At 45.5% G+C, this 20302-nt stretch overlaps 1 protein-coding gene across 1 annotated transcript; it reads right to left on the bottom strand.

Annotated features, from left to right (window-relative positions):
* Positions 1-763: 763 nt before the first annotated feature.
* LOC124798164 (poly [ADP-ribose] polymerase tankyrase-1-like) lies at positions 764-19331 on the bottom strand. Its single transcript, XM_047261447.1, has 3 exons — positions 19279-19331; positions 3035-3631; positions 764-1250 (listed from the first exon to the last, which is right to left on the bottom strand). The coding sequence occupies exons 1-3, from the start codon at positions 19329-19331 to the stop codon at positions 764-766; spliced, it is 1137 nt and encodes a 378-aa protein (XP_047117403.1).
* Positions 19332-20302: the final 971 nt, after the last annotated feature.

Raw genomic sequence — 20302 nt, 5'->3', positions numbered from 1 at the left:
CTTATTTTTCTCTGAACTTCGAACAGCTTGCCCCATTTAACACTATCAGACATTATTTCTAGGTCAACAAATCCTATGAACTTACCTTCATTTTTCTTCATTCTTGGTTTAATTATCAAGCAGAACATCAGAACCACCTCTCTGGTGCCTTTACCTCTCCTAAAGCCAAAGTAAAGCCACACAGCTTATATGACAGTAACGTGGGTATGGTGCAATTTACACAAGTTTAACAGGCTCATACCAACTAATTTTCGGTAATCAAATAATGTAGAGGACAGGTTGTAACATGTTACAGGGATGAAGCCTGGTGATGTCATCAATAACCGCTGACAGTTCTGCATTTGTGTCCTGACTGGGTGCGTATGTGTCAAAATATTGGGAACTGTCGAAGACATCACGTGGCTACAGTTCTACAAGTTATATGAAAATTTTGTATGCAATGAGAAACACGTTTTAAGTAGAGATCTAGAGCTTATTGTTAATGGAGTATTTTTCAGCTGTTGTTGATTTTTGTTTAGGTTTCTGAAGAAATGTAGCGCTGACTATTTCATCAAAAGAAAGGTTATTTACATTGCTTTAAGGACCACTCCCCTTATCGCTCTTGTTACAGTGTCTACTGCACTAGTTTTATCCACAAGGTAATGATAGGTACAAAGGAATGATGAGAGGATTTATTTTTGTATTATTTATTTTAAATGTATTGAAAAGTCATGTAGCAAACTTTTGTTTTATTCCATATAATTATATTATAGGTCTGCAAGCTTCAAGACAGCATCTCTTCCAGGTGCTGGTGTTTATTCAGCCTGGCGTAGTCCAGGGAGGTCTTCCCCATGTTGTCTCTGGCTCGCATCTCAGTTCCTGCCTCCAGCAACACAGCCACCACGTCTGCGTGGCCACTGTATGCTGCCCCATGCAGAGGTGTTCCTCCCCAATGGTGCCTGCAGTTGGGATCAGCAGAGGACGCCAGGAGCATCTGTACCACGGCCGTGTGGCCATTGAATGCAGCCAGATGCAGAGGCGCGATCTTCCTGTGGTCTCTGGCGTCCACTTGGGCCCCGCCATCTACCAGGCACCTCACCGCCTCCGCATCTCCCCAGTAAGCTGCCCAGTGGAGGGCGGTCCATCCACTCCAGTTCTCGTCTCTCGCCCCCACGTCTGCGCCCATCGCAAGGAGCGCCTGCAACACCTCCACCGCCCCCTGCTTAGCTGCCTGTATCAGCCTCCCGTCTCTCTCTCCTCCAGAAAGGTTCCTGCACAAAACATCGACATTCTTATACCCTGCTATAAACAATAAACACACACACATTCACACACATTCCTTCTCTCTATCTTTAAGCAGATTCTTGGGGATGCATTGTATCGCAATGCATCAACAAAACCTGTAGGATCTGAGAGTAATCTTGGCTTTCTGAACACACTGTATATCTCGCAGCATCGATGTAATACCGAAAAATACCATCTTGTCTTTGGCATGTGACAACCTCACTATGACGATCCTACCAGACTATTCCTATATACCGATGCCATAAAACGTGTGTTTACATGTGGTGAAGAGCAAAATGAAGCAAATTCTTTACAAAGGCAGTTAAAAATAAAGTCCTTTTCTTATTCGGCCAATGGACATGTTACAGCTGATAAATCTGCAATCCGCCATCCAAACACTGTTTTCTTTCTATCAACGCTCTACAAACATGTAGAAGCTGGTTTAGCTGTTTCAACTGGAAAGGAGTCTGTATAAACAAATTATATTACTACTGGCTCATACAATTCATATATTCGGAATTGATCTTGGTGCTCTGACAATTATGACAAACGCTTTTGATCCTTCCTATCAAATGGCGAGATAGAGAATGTGAATTCTGAACGACTGTACATTGGACAACAGTGTTCAAGTGGTTTTGATCCACATAGCACTTTCCTAGGCATCGTCTTTGTTGTAGAGTCGGTGCGGTTTAGTTCTTTAGTGTAATGTGTGAAGCTGTTTGGTCTTCATTGTACGGGGGTCATCCAGAAAATAAAGAACGATTGTGTTCCATACCCAACGGCGATCCCCAAACACCGCGATCGCAAGCCTGACAATTAGCTCCTTCCACCGTCTCAGTGCGTGCCGAATTTCGTTGCCGAAATAACGGCACCCACTGAAAATCCTGCCAAATGCGGAGCGCGTAGTGTCATTCGTTTTCTGAATGCACAATATGTTCGGCCTATCAAAATTTATAGGCAGATAAAGAATGTTGTTGGTGATAGTGCAATGAACGAGTCTTTAGTGATGTGAAATACTGTTGGCAAAGGTGTTTTTGATTCATGGCAATGTGCGGCCTAATGTATCAGCTAGAATACAGGAAGAACTTCAACGTCTTAAGTGGAAAATTTTTAGACATCATTCTTACAGCCCTGACTTGATACCATGCGATTTTCTCCATGCTTGCCAAGCCCTACCTTGGCCGGAAATGTCGCCGGATCTCTCCGCAGTTGAGAACGTTTGGAGGATTATGAGTTGATCCCACCAACCAGCTCCGGAATTTGGACATAATTTGGCACAATATCCCTCAGGAGGACATCCGACAACCCTCTGAATCAGTCCAAGCCAAATAACTGCTTGCATAAGTGCCAGAGCTGGAACAACGTGTTATTGACTTGCTCAGTTTGTGAAATTCTTTCTCTTGAACAAATCATCCAATTTTTCCGAAAGTGTAATCAGTTGTTTGTACAAGACATCTACTAATTTCTGTCCGATTTCGATAATTCTGTCCTGGTGCGTCGTATTTTTTTAGTGTATTTATGTTCTGAATCGAACACAATACACACAGTGAAGCTGAGGACGGATGCAGAAAATCTCTTTTATACACGACTACTCGAACGTCAAAATTCAGTACACTCAAATGTATAAAAGGAGCAATTGTTCTTGACAAATATAATCTACACTTTATCAAAAAATAGCGAGATTTAATGTTTTGATCATGATACTTGATTAACACCACAATAAGTGGTATTTCGAGTGTGGAGTATGTGAACACGTAGTGACGCAACTCACCGCATGGGGGAGGCTGTGGCTTCATCAGGCGAAGCTGTATGGTGGGGAATCGTGGGCAGTGCAGCTGTGACGTGAGCTTGGCTGGGGTCGCAGGGGAGTTGGCGGTGAGAGGCAGGGGTGGGCCCAACCTCTGTAGTGGCTGGCATAGCACCCTCATCTTCTGTGGTGTCTGGTCCACCCTCTGTAGTGGCTAGTCCACCCTCTGTAGTGGCTGGTCCACCCTCTGTAGTGGCTAGTCCACCCTCTGTAGTGGCTGGTCCACCCTCTGTAGTGGCTAGTCCACCCTCTGTAGTGGCTGGTCCACCCTCTGTAGTGGCTGGTCCACCCTCTGTAGTGGCTGGTCCACCCTCTGTAGTGGCTGGTCCACCCTCTGTAGTGGCTGGTCCACCCTCTGTAGTGGCTGGTCCACCCTCTGTAGTGGCTGGTCCACCCTCTGTAGTGGCTGGTCCACCCTCTGTAGTGGCTGGTCCACCCTCTGTAGCGGCTGGTCCACCCTCTGTAGTGGCTGGTCCACCCTCTGTAGTGGCTGGTCCACCCTCTGTAGTGGCTGGTCCACCCTCTGTAGTGGCTGGTCCACCCTCTGTAGTGGCTGGCGCGCTGCACAGAGAGACACAGCATAGGTGGGCAAGTTCAAGTATGGACCAGATAGCTGCTTACTATAGGCAGGACTGCTTAGGGACTCTCTACAAGGATAATACACGCAGAACATACACTGTCTATGACAACAGTGGGTGCAATAATCAGTTTACACACTGCTTCTCCGGAGGTCTCGTCAGCTGTAGCTTATCATAACGAATAACAGTTGCCTCAAAACGAATCACAAGTATTTAAAGTTATATACAAGGGTCAACAGTAATGCTGGAGTGATACCAGAACTCTTCGACAGGACAGTTTGAATACATTACAACAACAAACACAGAAATTTGAAAGGCATAACCTTTAACAACATTCCACTAGAACTACTGACAACCTTGGGAGAGCCAGTCCTGACGAAACTCTACCATCTGGTGAGCAAGATGTATGAGACAGGCGAAATTCCCTCAGACTTCAAGAAGAATATAATAATTCCAAAGAAAGCAGGTGTTAACAGATGTGAAAATTACCGAACTATCAGTTTAATAAGTCACAGTTGCAAAATACTGACGCGAATTCTTTACAGACGAATGGAAAAACTGGTAGAAGCCGACCTCAGGGAAGACCAGTTTGGATTCCGTAGAAATGCTGGAACACTTACTGAGCCTACGACTTATCTTAGAAGGAAGATTAAGGAAAGGCAAACCTACGTTTCTAGCATTTGTAGACTTAGAGAAAACTTTTGACAATGTTGACTGGAATACTCTCTTTCAAATTCTGAAGGTGGCAGGGGTAAAATACAGGGAGCGAAAGGCTATTTACAATTTGTACAGAAACCAGATGGCAGTTATAAGAGTCTAGGGACATGAAAGGGAAGCAACGGTTGGGAAGGGAGTGAGACAGGGTTGAAGCCTCTCCCCGATGCTATTCAATCTGTATATTGAGCAAGCAATAAAGGAAACAAAAGAAAAGTTCGGAGTAGGTATTAAAATCCATGGAGAAGAAATAAAAACTTCGAAGTTTACCGACGACGTAATTCTGTCAGAGACAGCAGAGGACTTGGAAGAGCAGTTGAACGGAATGGGCAGTGTCTTGAAAGGAGGATATAAGATGAATGTCAACAAAAGCAAAACGAAGATAATGGAATGTAGTCGAGTTAACTCAGGTGATGCTGAGGGAATTAGATTAGGAAATGAGACAATTAAAGTAGTAAAGGAGTTTTGCTATTTGGGGAGCAAAATAACTGATGATGGTCGAAGTAGAGAGGATATAAAATGTAGACTGGCAATGGCAAGGAAAGTGTTTCTGAAGAAAAGAAATTTGTTAACATCGAGTATAGATTTAAGTGTTAGGGAGTCCTTTCTGAAAGTATTTGTATGGAGTGTAGCCATGTATGGAAGTGAAACATGGACGATAACCAGTTTGGACAAGAAGAGAATAGAAGCTTTCGAAATTTGGTGCTACAGAAGAGTGCTGAAGATTAGATGGGTAGATCACATAACTAATGAGGAGGTATTGAATAGAATTGGAGAGAATAGGAGTTTGTGGCACAACTTGACTAGAAGAAGGGATCGGTTGGTAGGACATGTTCTGAGGCATTAAGGGATCACCAATTTAGCGTTGGAGGGCAGCGTGGAGGGTAAAAATTGTTGAGGGAGACCAAGAGATGAATGCACTAAGCAGATTCAGAAGGATGTAGGTTGCAGTAGTTACTCAGAGATGGAAGAAGCTTGCACAGGATAGAGTAGCATGGAGAGCTGCATCAAACCAGTCTCAGGACTGAAGATCACAACAACAACATGATGAACCTGTTAAGAGAAGGCAAAGCAAGCATTTTGAGACACCTGCATGTGACTTCTGCAGCTGTCTGTAACTGTATGGCTTACAGATCAGGCACCTCTAAGGAAGCTCAGTGGTAAAGGCATCACAATGTGCTGTGGACTGTAGACTCACAGGTAGATACATGCACAAATCTGGGAGAATAAGTGACTATTGTGTATGTGCATACCTGGTTGGTGCAGGTGGCTCTGTAATCAGGCAAGTTAACTCCACAACAGCGTGAGGATGGCTGACCACAGCATCCGCCCAGCCCTGCGTCATCACCACCTCGTAGGTGTGGGTTTTTATAAAGGCGACAGCGGCTTCCTTCAACCTGGAGCAAGAGTGGCTCAGCGCGAGCACAGCCGTGGCCGCCGCATTCTCCACGTGCAGCCGTGCGACCAGCTGCTGCTCGCACGCGTCCTTCAGGCCTGACAAGCCGTACTTGTCGGCAGCTGCCAGCAGTTGGGGAGCCATGCTGGGCAGCTGCGGGGCCTGGAGGGTGTAGCAGTAGGCTAGCAGCTGACGTAGCACCGGGCCCTCCGCGTCCGTGATGGTGACCTTCGGCGTGTCGTGCTGGAACCTGGCTGCCAGCACGGGGCTCCTGGCCGCGAGGACGGCCCTGTGCGCCGCCAGCCTGGTGTCGCCCGCCACCAGCGTCACCACGGAGCCGTCCCCCGCGTCCAGGAGGTCTCCCAGGCCAGCCACCACGGCTGCCGTCTCCGCAACTAACGTAGCTGCTTCCATTGTGGACGATTCTGAAACACGGAGCCACTGAGTAGTCCTTTGTTCTCACACAGCACACTCAATATATACAGGGTGATACAAAAAGGTACGGCCAAAACTTTCAGTAAACATTCCTCACACACAAATAAAGAAAAGATGTTATGTGGACATGTGTGCGGAATCGCTTAATTTCCACGTTAGAGCTCATTTTAGTTTCGTCAGTATGACTGTACTTCCTCGATTCACCGCCAGTTGGCTCAATTGAAGGAAGGTAATGTTGATTTCGGTGCTTGTGTTGACATGCGACTCGTTGTTCTACAGTACTAGCATCAAACACAACAGTACGTAGCATCAACAGGGCAGTGTTAATCACGAACGTGGTTTTGCACTCAGTGCAATGTTTACAAATGCGGAGTTGGCAGATGCCCATTTGATGTATGGATTAGCACGGGGCAATAGCCGTGGCGCGGTACGTTTGTATCGAGACAGATTTCCAGAACGAAGGTGTCCCGACAGGAAGACGTTCGAAGCAATTGATCGGCGTCTTAGGGAGCGCAGAACATTCCAGCCTAAGACTCGCGACTGGGGAAGACCTATAACGACGAGGACACCTGCAATGGACGAGGCAATTCTTCGTGCAGTTGACGATAACCCTAATGTCGGCGTCAGAGAAGTTGCTGCTGTACAAGGTAACGTTGACCACGTCACTGTATGGAGAGTGCTACGGGAGAACCAGTTGTTTCCGTGTCATGTACAGCGTGTGCAGGCACTATCAGCAGCTCATTCGCCTCCACGGGTACACTTCTGCGAATGGTTCATCCAACAATGTGTCAATCCTCATTTCAGTGCAAATGTTCTCTTTACGGATGAGGCTGCATTCCAACATGATCAAATTGTAAATTTTCGCAATCAACGTGTGTGGGCTGACGAGAATACGCACGCAATTGTGCAATCACGTCAACAACACAGATTTTTTGGGAACTTTTGGGCAGGCATTGTTGGTGATGTCTCGATTGGGCCCCATGTTCTTCTACCTACGCTCAATGGAGCACGTTATCATGATTTCATACGGGATACTCTACCTGTGCTGCTATAACATGTGCCTTTACAAGTACGACACAACATGTGGTTCATGCCCGATGGAGCTCCTGCACATTTCAGTCGAAATGTTCGTACGCTTCTCAACAACAGATTCGGTGACCGATGGATTGGTAGAGGCGGACCAATTCCATGGCCTCCACGCTCTCCTGACCTCAACCCTCTTGACTGTCATTTATGGGGGCATTTGAAAGCTCTTGTCTACGCAACCCCGGATCCAAATGTAGAGACTCTTCGTGCTCGTATTGTGGACGGCTGTGATACGCCATTCTCCAGGCCTGCATCAGCGCATCACGGATGCCATGCGACGGAGGGTGGATCCATGCATCCTCGCTAACGGAGAACATTTTGAACATTTCCTGTAACAAAATATTTGAAGTCACGCTGGTACGTTCTGTTGCTGTGTGTTTCCATTCCCTGATTAAAGTGATTTGAAGAGAAGTAATAAAATTAACTCTAACATGGAAAGTAAGCGTTTTCTTTGTGTGTGAGGAATGTTTCCCGAAAGTTTGGCCGTGCCTTTTTGTAACACCCTGTATTCGATGCATTGTCAAGCAACTACTAGTAAAGATTGTCTGTGACAAATGAACTGTAACTGTAACCAGAATTCGAATCGAGAACAGCTGCCAACACGAGTAACGTAGAAGTAAATATCCTCGGAGTAGTGAAGCAACTCAAATCACTTAATAAAACCAAGTCTTCTGGTCCAGACTGTATACCAATTAGTTTCCTTTCCGAGTATGCTGATGCATTAGCTGCATACTTAACAATCATATACAACCGTTCGCTCGACGAAAGATCCGTACCCAAAGACTGGAAAGTTGCACAGGTCACACCAAGAAAGGTAGTAGGAGTAATCCACTAAATTAGTTCAATCCCGCGTCCGGCCATCCCGATTTAGGTTTTCCGTGATTTCCCTAAATAGCTCCAGGCAAATGTCGGGATGGTTCCTTTGAAAGGGTACGGCCGACTTCATTCTCCGTCCTTCCCTAATCCCCATGAGACCGATGACCTCGCTGTTTGGTCTCTTCCCCCAAACAACCCAATCCCAACCCAACCACTAAATTACAGGCCCATATCGTTAACGTCGATATGCAGCAGAATTTTAGAACATATATTGTGTTCGAACATTATGAATTACCTCGAAGAAAACGGTCTATTGACACACAGTCAACATGGGTTTAGAAAACATCGTTCCTGTGAAACACAACTAGCTCTTTATTCACATGAAGTGCGGAGTGCTATTGACAAGGGATTTCAGATCGATTTCGTATTCCTGGATTTCCTGAAGGCTTTTGACACTGTACCACACAAGCGGCTCGTAGTGAAATTGCGTGCTTATGGAATATCGTCTCAGTTATGTGACTGGATTTCTGACCTCCTGTCAGAGAGGTCACAGTTCGTAGTAATTGAAGGAAAGTCATCGAGTAAAACGGAAGTGATTTCTGGCGTTCCCCAAGGTAGTGTTATAGGCCCTTTGCTGTTCCTTATCTACACTCCTGGAAATTGAAATAAGAACACCGTGAATTCATTGTCCCAGGAAGGGGAAACTTTATTGACACATTCCTGGGGTCAGATACATCACATGATCACACTGACAGAACCACAGGCACATAGACACAGGCAACAGAGCATGCACAATGTCGGCACTAGTACAGTGTATATCCACCTTTCGCAGCAATGCAGGCTGCTATTCTCCCATGGAGACGATCGTAGAGATGCTGGATGTAGTCCTGTGGAAAGGCTTGCCATGCCATTTCCACCTGGCGCCTCAGTTGGACCAGCGTTCGTGCTGGACGTGCAGACCGCGTGAGACGACGCTTCATCCAGTCCCAAACATGCTCAATGGGGGACAGATCCGTAGATCTTGCTGGCCAGGGTAGTTGACTTACACCTTCTAGAGCACGTTGGGTGGCACGGGATACATGCGGACGTGCATTGTCCTGTTGGAACAGCAAGTTCCCTTGCCGGTCTAGGAATGGTAGAGCGATGGGTTCGATGACGGTTTGGATGTACCGTGCACTATTCAGTGTCCCCTCGACGATCACCAGTGGTGTACGGCCAGTGTAGGAGATCGCTCCCCACACCATGATGCCGGGTGTTGGCCCTGTGTGCCTCGGTCGTATGCAGTCCTGATTGTGGCGCTCACCTGCACGGCGCCAAACACGCATACGACCATCATTGGCACCAAGGCAGAAGCGACTCTCATCGCTGAAGACGACACGTCTCCATTCGTCCCTCCATTCACGCCTGTCGCGACACCACTGGAGGCGGGCTGCACGATGTTGGGGCGTGAGCGGAAGACGGCCTAACGGTGTGCGGGACCGTAGCCCAGCTTCACGGAGACGGTTGCGAATGGTCCTCGCCGATACCCCAGGAGCAACAGTGTCCCTAATTTGCTGGGAAGTGGCGGTGCGGTCCCCTACGGCACTGCGTAGGATCCTACGGTCTTGGCGTGCATCCGTGCGTCGCTGCGGTCCGGTCCCAGGTCGACGGGCACGTGCACCTTCCGCCGACCACTGGCTACAACATCGATGTACTGTGGAGACCTCACGCCCCACGTGTTGAGCAATTCGGCGGTACGTCCACCCGGCCTCCCGCATGCCCACTATACGCCCTCGCTCAAAGTCCGTCAACTGCACATACGGTTCACGTCCACGCTGTCGCGGCATGCTACCAGTGTTAAAGACTGCGATGGAGCTCCGTATGCCACGGCAAACTGGCTGACACTGACGGCGGCGGTGCACAAATGCTGCGCAGCTAGCGCCATTCGACGGCGAACACCGCGGTTCCTGGTGTGTCCGCTGTGCCGTGCGTGTGATCATTGCTTGTACAGCCCTCTCGCAGTGTCCGGAGCAAGTATGGTGGGTCTGACACACCGGTGTCAATGTGTTCTTTTTTCCATTTCCAGGAGTGTATATAAACGATTTTGGAGACAATCTTCCGTGGTCTTCAGATGACACTGTCGTTTATCGACTAATAAACTCATCAGAAGACCAAAACAAACTGTAAAACGTTAGAAAAAATATCTGAATGGTGCGAAAAGTGGCAGTTGACCCTAAATAACGAAAAGTGTGAGCTCATCCACATGAGTGCCAAAAGGAACTCTTTAAACTTTGGTTACACGATCAATCAGTGTAATCTAAAAGCCGTAAATTCAACTAAATACCTAGGTATTACAATTACCAACAACTTAAATTTGTAAGAACACATAGAAAATGTTGTGGGGAAGGCTAACCAAAGACTGCGTTTCATTGGCAGGACACTTAGAAAATGTAACAGACCTACTAAGGAGAGAGCCTATACTACGCTTGTCCGTCTTCTTTTAGAATACTGCTGCGCGATGTGAGATCCTTACCAGATAGGACTGACTGAGTAGAGCGAAAAAGTTCAAAGAAAGGCAGCACGTTTTGTGTTATCGCGAAAAATGGGAGACAGTGTCAAAGAAATGATATGCAATTTGGGTTGGAAATCATTAAAAGAAAGGCGTTTTTCGTTGCGACGGAATCTTCTCACGAAGTTAGAATCACCAACTTTCTCCTCCGAATGCGAAAATATTTTGTTGACTCCGACCCACATAGGGAGGAACGATCACCACGATAGAATAAGGGAAATCAGAGCTCGTACGGAAAGATATAGGCGTTCTTTCTTTCCACGCGCTATAAGAGATTGGAATAATAGAGAATTGTGAAGGTGTTTCGATGAACCCTCTGCCAGGCACTTAAATGTGATTTGCAGAGTATCCATGTAGATGCAGATGTAGATGCAGATGTAGATGTAGACGGTTACATCTACATCTAAATCTAGTGATTGTAAGAGGATACAAGATGACTGAATCGCCAAAGAAACTGGTATAGGCATGCGTATTCAAATACAGAGATATGTAAACAGGCAGAATACGGCGCTGCGGTCGCTACGCCTATATAAGACAGGAAGTGTCTGGCGCACTTGTTAGAGAGCTTATTGCTCCTACAATGGCCGGTTATCAAGATTTAAATGAGTTTGAATATAGTGTTATAGTTGGCGCACGAGCTATGGGGAACAGCGATGGGACGCAGCATTTCCGAGGTAGCGATGAAGTGGGGATTTTCCCGTACGATCATTTCACGCGTGTACCGTGAATATCAGGAATCCGGGAAAACATCAAATCTCCGACATCGCTGCGGCCGGAAAATATCCTGCAGGAACGGTCCGACGACAACTGAAGAGAGTCGTTCAACGTGACAGAAGTGCAACGCTTCCGCAAATTGCTGCAGATCTCAGTGCTGGGCCATCAACAAGTGTCAGCGTTCGAAACATTCAACGAAACATCATCGATATGGGATCCGGAGCAGAAGGCGCACTTGTGTACCCTTGGTGACTGCCCAACACACTTTACGCCTCACCTGGGCCCGTCAACACCGAAATGTTCAAATGTGTGTGAAATCTTGTGGGACTTTAGTGCTAAGGTCATCAGTCCCTAAGCTTCCACACTACTTAACCTAAATTATCCTAAGAACAAACACACACACCCATGCCCGAGGGAGGACTCGAACCTCCGTCGGGACCAGCCACACAGTCCATGACTGCAGCGCCTTAGACGTCAACACCGACATTGACTATTTGATGACTGGGGAGATGTTGCCTGGGCGGACGAGTCTCGTTTCAAATAGTATCGAGCGGATGAACGTGTACGGTTATGGAGAAACCTCATGAATCCCTTGATCCTGTATGTCAACAGGGGACTGTTCAAGACGGAGGGGGGGGGGGGGGCTCTGTAATGGTGAGGGGCTTGTGTAGTTGGAGTGATACCGGACCCCTGGTACATCTAGACACGATTCTGACAGGTGACACGTACGTAAGTATCGTATCTGATTGCCTGTATCCATTCATGTCAACCTGCATTCAGACGGACTTGGGCAAATCCAGCAGGACAATGCCACACCACAAACGTCCAAAATTGCTACAATTGCTACAGAGTGGCTCCAGAAACACTCTCCTCAGTTTAGACGTTTGCCATGGCCACCAAACTCCCCATACGTGATCAATGTTGAGCGTATCTGGGATGCCTTGCAACGTGCTGTTCAGAAGACACCTCCTCGTACTCTTACGGATTTATGGACAGCCCTGGTGTCAGTTCTCTCCATCATTACTTCAGACATTAGTCGAGTCTCTGCCACGTCGTGTTGCGGCACTTCTGCGTGGTCGCGGGGGGCCTACACGATATTAGGCAAGTGTACCAGTTCCTTTGGGTCTTCAGTGTAAAATTTCTAATTGATGTGATGAATGCCAGCTAGCTCTAAATGTAGAGAAGTGTAAGTTAGTGCGGATGAGTAGGAAAAAGAAACGCGTAATGTTCGAATAAGTATTAGCAGCGTCAATGAAATATCTAGGCGTAACGCTGTTAAGCAGTATGAAGTGGAATGAGTGTGTTTTGGTACAAAAAAATGGTAAAACATCATTTTATGTGATTTTATAAGGACATGTCTATGAACTAATGGTGCCTTCGTAAGCCCTTAAGGCCCACTGCAGATCACATCAAATACAAAAAGGACCAACCGTTTTGATCCATTTGTCTAAGCAAGAGGAAGTGTGTAAAGTAAATACTTTGACCCTGAACTTTAGGATAGTGACACTAGGACAATCCTTCTGTTGGGTATACAAGTGGGCTGTACAAAACACTTGGCCCTAGCTGTCTGTCACCAGAAGTTCCAGACATATGAGCCCATGAAGAATCCAGTTTCCATCTGCGGCGTTTTGGAAAGTATTAGGTTGCGCATGCTGTCGTATGCCTTCCGGTAATCGACCGACGGAGCAGTACAACACTTTCTCACTACATCAATAAACTGTGACAGCGAACGAGCACGTCGCGCAGAGCCGCTACTCACCCGAGAGTCAGGGAGGAGTGATATCAGCAAACACACACGCAGCGCCCCGTCAGCCGTTGAAGTCGCAGCGCAGGCAGCAATAGTCGGCCCAGCCTTCCCGCTCTGCTCGCTATATACCTGCGGTCTTCCGCCGCTGCCACGTCACGTGACCGCACCCTGCCCTCGCTCCACAGGCGACTGTAACGAGGCGGCGCCCATCAGTTTATCGCTTATCTCGAGTGTTTACCGTAAGATCTGAAAAGCTCACATCATGAGGGCTCCGTGTAGGTAGGCTTACGTAACCCGTTTATCGATGGGCACGAACAGCTCTAGTATTGAGGAGTGCGAAATATCGAAATATGTTCTGAAACTTGACTCTGTGTGCCTGAACATTTTGTTTCGATCTGAATCTGATCAGCACCAAACAATCTGTTTCTGCATTTTCTGTGCGATAGGTGTGTATGTAATTGTGATGTTTGTTGGTCAGTTCTGTATGACTTGAGTGAATAGTCTAATGTGAAATGGACAAAGTAGGACAAATTTTTCTTTATATATATTATAGAATCTTCAACGCGACAGGGTCTGCAGCTGTGATGAATTATTTAAACGATTTTGTGGTACCTTCAGCTGACATTTTCTTTATTTGATGTACGATTGTGCAATTTCGGCCTTAACCAATTTTCATGTATCGAAGACGTAAGCATTATACACTGGATATATTAGTATTACTTATGAATTTAACGTAGGATCAGGTCATATCCCAAGATATTCTAGAGGAAATGGTTCAAATGGCTCTGAGCACTATGGGACTTAACATCTGAGGTCATCAGTCCTCTAGAACTTAAAACTGCGTAAACCTAACTAACCTTAGGATATCACACACATCCGTGCCTGAGGCAGGATTCGAACCTGCGACCGTAGCGGTCGCGAGGTTCCAGACTTAAGCACCTAGAACCGCTCGGCCACAGCGGCCGGCGATATTCCAGAGGATTATAATATACTTTATAGAGGATTCATTAATGGTATATCATGCCATGTACATCTCTGCTCCAACGACTGCGTAAAATTGTCATAAAATAAATTGGAAATAGTTTATTTTATGAACACATTACTTTTGAGCAGTTGCTGCAAAGCTCTTATAAGGTCGAAGCTTTTAACGTATATACACTAGGTGTATTACAAGTATTTTACAGGAGTTTGTTAATTAAGCTATATAGGTCTTCGTTCTTAAGTATATTTAATTACCGTACATCATTAGTGTAAATATGACTGCCTGTAATTTCCGTAAAATAACTAGAAAATATATGTTCTGTTGCTGTGGGTGCACATCATTTTTGAACAGTTTTTACAATGGTCTTATACATAAAATCCATCACAGTAGTCTATTGAAACAATACTGACAACTATAAAAATCAACTAAATCTTTTCATGATTTGCTTTGTGATTGCGTGACCTGTAAATATTATACTACATATACTGAACAAACAGGAAGGAAAGCGCACCATGGCATTAAGTGACAACAGCCCACCCATCTTTTCTGCACACTTACAACGTCAACCGTAAAATACCTACTATTAATAAATCACAAGTATTACACAACTTACAGAAAGGTGAAGTTGTGGATGTGATGGGAGAAATGGTAATTTATATCCATCTAAAAGATCAATTGGACAGAGTTTTAAACGATTAAAAATATCCGCGAAATGGAAAATTCCTAGACTACTTTTTACTAGTTTACGACGAAGCATTATAGACCCATACAACGCATAATTTTCCCTATGCTCGTTAGGAAATTGACTGTGATGCGAAAGATCTTGCAGGTACGTGACATCATGGAGATTGGGCTGCGCGGAAACGAAACTGCAAGGCCAAAGTGGCTACAGATGCAGGTGGGATATGAGTACAAATATGCATGTCATTTTTTTTAAATTATGTGAAACATTAGTGAAAGTGCATACTCTGACAAAGCTGTGAGTAAGAAGCTCCTCCTAAACAACTGGATCGATTTCAACCAAATTTTGTATACATGTTACTTACTATCTGCAAAGAAGTACTGCAGGGTTTAAGAACCAGCAGCCCACTATCTGAATGAGCTTGATAAGGTGGAGAGAGGAGGAGGAGGAAGAGATGGACAGGCAGAGAGGGGGAAGAAAGATATGGACACAGACAGGGGGAGGAGGAGATGAACAGAGTGGAGTGGGGGAGGGTGCGGGAAAGGGGGGTAGAAAGAGAAGGAGTTGGACAGAGAGAGGGGGCAGAGGAAATGGACAGAAGAAGGAGTGAGGAGATGGAGAGAGACGGGGGGAGGATGGAATGAGAGAGGCTGCAGGACGAAATGGGCAGAGGGACGGGGAAGAGGGGAGAAAGGGAGTGGGTAGAAGTTAGTGGGGCAGAAGAGATGGAGACAGAGGTGGGAGGAGCAGACAGGTTGAGGGGAAGGAGCAGATGGAGACAGGGGGGACAAGCAGATGGACAGAGCAACGAGTAGGAGGACGTATACAGGGAGTGGAGGCGGGTGGACAGGGGTGGAAAAGGTGGGCAGAAAGAGGAAGCAGAAGGAGATGGACAGAGAGGAGGGCGAAGGAGATGGACAAAGAGAGCAGACAGGAGCAGATGAGCTAATAGAATTGGAATAAATACATACCCAGGCAATGTAATGTACTTACATAATATCCTGTAAAAGGAGCAAAGGCAATTTATTCCCTGTTTGTGCTCCAATGGAAAGCCTCATCACTGACGGGACATTGAACCGAAACCTTCCCTCCTTCCATGAATGGTAAAACCAGACAGTCTTTCCCATTCAGTCAAGGAACCTAAGGAATGTTGGCTCCTACCATTCTCCTGCAGTACATTCTCCCCGATATTTCCTCTATTTGCCCCCTAATAATAATGTCGTGTGACGAGGGCCTCCCGTCGGGTAGACCGTTCGCCTGGTGCAAGTCTTTCGATCTGACGCCACTTCGGCGACTTGCGCGTCGATGGAGATGAAATGATGACGATTAGGACAACACAACACCCAGTCCCTGAGCGGAGAAAATCTCCGACCCAGCCGGGAATCGAACCCGCCCTTAGGATTGACAGTTAGTCGCGCTGACCACTCAGCTACCGGGGGCGGACTATTTGCCCCCTGCTCCACCCTGCCGCCTCCCCTATGCAGCCACAGTGGAGTCCGATACTCCAGTAGGCACTCACCTCTTCTGCTTCTCAAGCCATGCAGTGAACCTCACTCATCCCAAAGCGACCCCTCAGTCCTCAAAAACTGATCTTCAGCCCCTCCCATAGCGAGCAGGGCGGAAAATTACTGGTCCGATTGCGCAAGTGTGGAATTTCAGTCACGTCATCTCGCCTATCAGCTTATCGCTAATTTAGAGTGTTGCAGTTGCGACATTGGCAGCTTATTGGCGTTTGTAGATAAGCCCTGTGCCAGTTGAGATAAGAGTCGTTATGACTGGAAAAGAGTGTGTTACTCGTTTTCACAAATAATGTACTGTTTTCAACATTAAGTTCTATGTCATAAAGGAATGCTTACAACACTCCCCTTGCGTCGGAAAGACCATTATGAGCCGCTATTTGTGCTAAAGCAACTGCACACGGTGGGGTCGTCATTGGTGACATGCAAGTCCGTCAGATCTCACGGTTGTTCATCTGAAATCCACTAACCCGCTTCTTTCAGGCGATGTCCCGTTCGCTGGCCGTTGGCTCGTTAGATCTAGATGCAGAGGTATAGATGCAATGATGAATTGTGAAGGGGATCCGCAACTACTTGTTTTGGTTGTGAAGAGAGCACATCGATTTAAAAGGGGATACCATATAATTATCCAATTACCCTGCAGTGTATTTTAACCTCTAGTGTATACACTGCACTTTACACTCCATTCGTTACATATTTCTATTCCACTCTGCAACTTCGAGGAGATTACACACAACATACTTATTACACACATACGCGACCTCACAATAAAGGACGGCAAATAAGCGAACATAGAAGACTGACTGTAATTAACGAGAGCCACTTCCGATCTATTAATCACTGATACCGATTCTGTATTTAATGCAAGAAATTCAACAGTTAATGTAATGAGCAGTAGATACAATCGATTCACATCCGCTGCTGATGCCGTCCCTTCCATGACTAATTTGCCAGCTCCGACCTTCAAGCTGGGACAAAAGGTTGGAATATGCTGCCTTGTCTTTCCACAAATCAGCCCCCAGAAATTTTGTTTGGCTAATACATTGCTGCCTAGCTCAGCGAATAGCGTTCTCTTACATGGCTGATGGCAAGTCGTGTCACATAGATGCCACGATGGAAGTGCCAAGTCATCCAACGCCATCTTTCCTCTCTCTCTTGCAGTACTCTAGCACAGTATTGCACAGTATTATGAAATAGCAGGTACCCATTGTTTGACATAAATGTTACACGATAATTTACGCGTATAATTGTCTCTCTGTGTATGTATCAAAGCCCAGTCACTTTTAATTTCCATGGATGCGAAATATCGAAATATCTTGAGTATCGATTCTGAACTTGGCACTTCATGCCTGGACATTTCAACAGACTCTGAATACGAACAACGTCAGTCGTTACTCTGGTAGGTCCGAAATGAAATACCGGTAAGGGCGGATCGAGAGTCGTGCATGTATATCTTAGTTGGTAGTACATTTGCCCACGGCAGTAAAAGGTCCCAGGTCCGGCGTCATATGGCACATACGACTTGCGTCGTTGTAATCGTGGCGTGAACATGAATTACATCCGAATGCGATGAAACGGACAGAACAGGACTCACTTTCTCTACATTAGTGTACCTGATTTTTATATTAAATTCCAAGTTTCGAAAATGTTGTAGATGAATTATTGGAGCGTTATGGCGTAAGATTTTTTGTGAACGAATGAAGTTGTTAGTGTTAGATTCCTAACAACTATAAATTTGCTCACTGACAAGTATGTGAGGCAAGAATGCTCAGAACGTTAAATGCCAAAATCTGTAATGCTTCCCCATGTTTGTCGGTTTCGCTACAAAAATAAAGACACAGTTTATAAACTAGAAAATTAAAGAATTGGTGATACGAAGTTTCACCTTCGACACCGAATCGTCGCAAGTTCTTTATTTGCTCGTTTAAGTACCATGCAAGCAATTCTTTGATGTCTAACCATTAAGTCCTATCATCCTGTCCCTTCTTCTCGATAATGTTTTTCACGTGTTACTCTGCAGCTTTGGTTCAAAATGGTTCAAATGGCTCTGAGCACTATGGGACTCAACTGCTGAGGTCATTAGTCCCCTAGAACTCAGAACTAGTTAAACCTAACTAACCTAAGGACATCACACACATCCATGCCCGAGGCAGGATTCGAACCTGCGACCGTAGCGGTCTTGCGGTTCCAGACTGCAGCGCCTTTAACCGCACGGCCACTGCGGCCGGCGCAGCTTTGGTAGATTACACTGAAGACACTTATACCCGACGCCACAATAACGGAAGGAAAACATGCGAATGTGAAGACTAAGGTTGACTGTAATTAACGAGAACCGATTCCGATCTATTAATCACCGACACCGATTCCAGTTTTAATGCAATAAATTCAACAGTTAATATAGTGAGCAGTTGATACAGCCGAAACACATCTGCTCCTGATGGCCTCCCTTCTGTGAGTAATTTGCCAGCTCTGACATTTAAGCTGCGACACAAGGCTAGGATCTGCTGCCTTGTCTTTCCGCCAATCAGCCCCAAGAAATTTTGTTTGGCTAATACGAGTACATTGCTGCATAGCTCAGCCAATAGCATTCTCTTACATGGCTGATGACAAGCCACGTGACTTACGACCCACACTGGAAGTGCCAAGTGATCCAGTGCCATCTTTCCGCTCTGTCTTACAGTAGGTTGGCACCGTATTGCAGACAATCTCCTCATTCCTTACCTTATCAGTACATCTAGTTTTCAACATCCTTCTGTACCGCCACGTTTCAAATGCTTCGATGCTCTTCTCGTCCAGTTATCCCACAGTCCATAATTCACTGCTAACGAATGATGTCCCGATGCGTATCCCCAGGAATTTCCTGCTCCGAATAAGGCCAATGTTTGATTGTAGTGAACTTCTCTAAGCCAGGAATGCCCTTCTTGCCTGCGATAACCCGTTTTTTGTGGCCTCCTTGCTTTGTCCGTCATGTATTATTTTTCTGCCTTACTTACCTCAACGTCCTTGTGCCCAATGGATTAGCTTTGGGTATCATGCAGTGCAGCATAGTTGACTAAAATAACGTATGAAGTGTGTTGAGTGGACAATGAAGAGAAAGAATGAAGAAATTGACTTCTGATTCCATTTGTACAGCATTAATTATATATTATCTTCCAATTTGTACTGGTACATAATGATTTCGCACGTTTTGGCGATGTAGTATATATACTTACTTATCGCGAATGGACCCAGAAGGATCACGCAAAGCTTTCTGACGTCGTTTCTTCCATACTTCTTTCATTCGTTCTCCATGTTTTCTTTTTCTTTCTTCTGTCCATTTTGTTCCTGGTCTCTTTAGTGCTTCCTTCTCCGACAATACAATCCACTTTTCCACCTTATTTCTAAAAGTTTTTCTATCTTTGACATCTTTAAGTTCAATATTTGCTTTTTGTAAATCTAATTTTACTTGGCTAATCCATGGTGTTGTTGATTTGACTTTTTCTATGTAAGTGAGAATTCTGTTGGTGAGTCGTGTGGGGAGAAGTCTAGTGACATGTCCATAAAATTTTAATCTTCGCCTTCTTATGTCTGCTGCCAGGTTTGATATAGTTTCTGTGGTTCTTCTTGATTGTATCCGGTATCCTTCTTCTGTTAATTTTGGACCTAAAATCTTTCTCATAATTTTGCGTTCTTCTTTTAGTATTTTTTCTAAATCACATTTTGTATGGAGTGTGAGCGTTTCACTAGCATATAGTGCTGCTGGCTTAATTACTGCGCAGTAGTGTCTGATTTTTGTGTTCGAGGAGATGCATTTTTTATTGTATATTTCATGTGTCATACCATATGCTCTCTTCATTTTCTGTTGTCTGATCTTCTGTGCAACTTTCTCTCCTCCGGTTGGCTCCAAAATTTCACCTAATATATATATATATATATATATATATATATATATATATATATATATATAATTTAGGGTTCGTTTCACTCTACTGAAACAGTACGAGACAAATAGGGAAAAGAACATGTAAAAATTTATAA

This window comes from Schistocerca piceifrons, chromosome 5 (genome assembly GCF_021461385.2).
Source record: "Schistocerca piceifrons isolate TAMUIC-IGC-003096 chromosome 5, iqSchPice1.1, whole genome shotgun sequence".
Classification (NCBI taxonomy): Eukaryota; Metazoa; Arthropoda; class Insecta; order Orthoptera; family Acrididae; genus Schistocerca; species Schistocerca piceifrons.
The sequence above is the reverse complement of the archived record's forward strand: the minus strand, read 5'-3'. Positions and strand labels throughout refer to the sequence as shown.

Excerpts from the sequence above, each read along its gene's own strand:
- LOC124798164 (XM_047261447.1), bottom strand. The coding sequence starts at position 19,331 with ATGCTGCACTGCATGATACCCAAAGCTAATCCATTGGGCACAAGGACG. Across the intron at positions 3,632-19,278 it reads TTGGGCACAAGGACGTTGAG|CGCGCCAGCCACTACAGAGG; the intron begins GTAAGTAAGGCA and ends CTCTCTGTGCAG. Across the intron at positions 1,251-3,034 it reads GCCACAGCCTCCCCCATGCG|GAACCTTTCTGGAGGAGAGA; the intron begins GTGAGTTGCGTC and ends TGTTTTGTGCAG.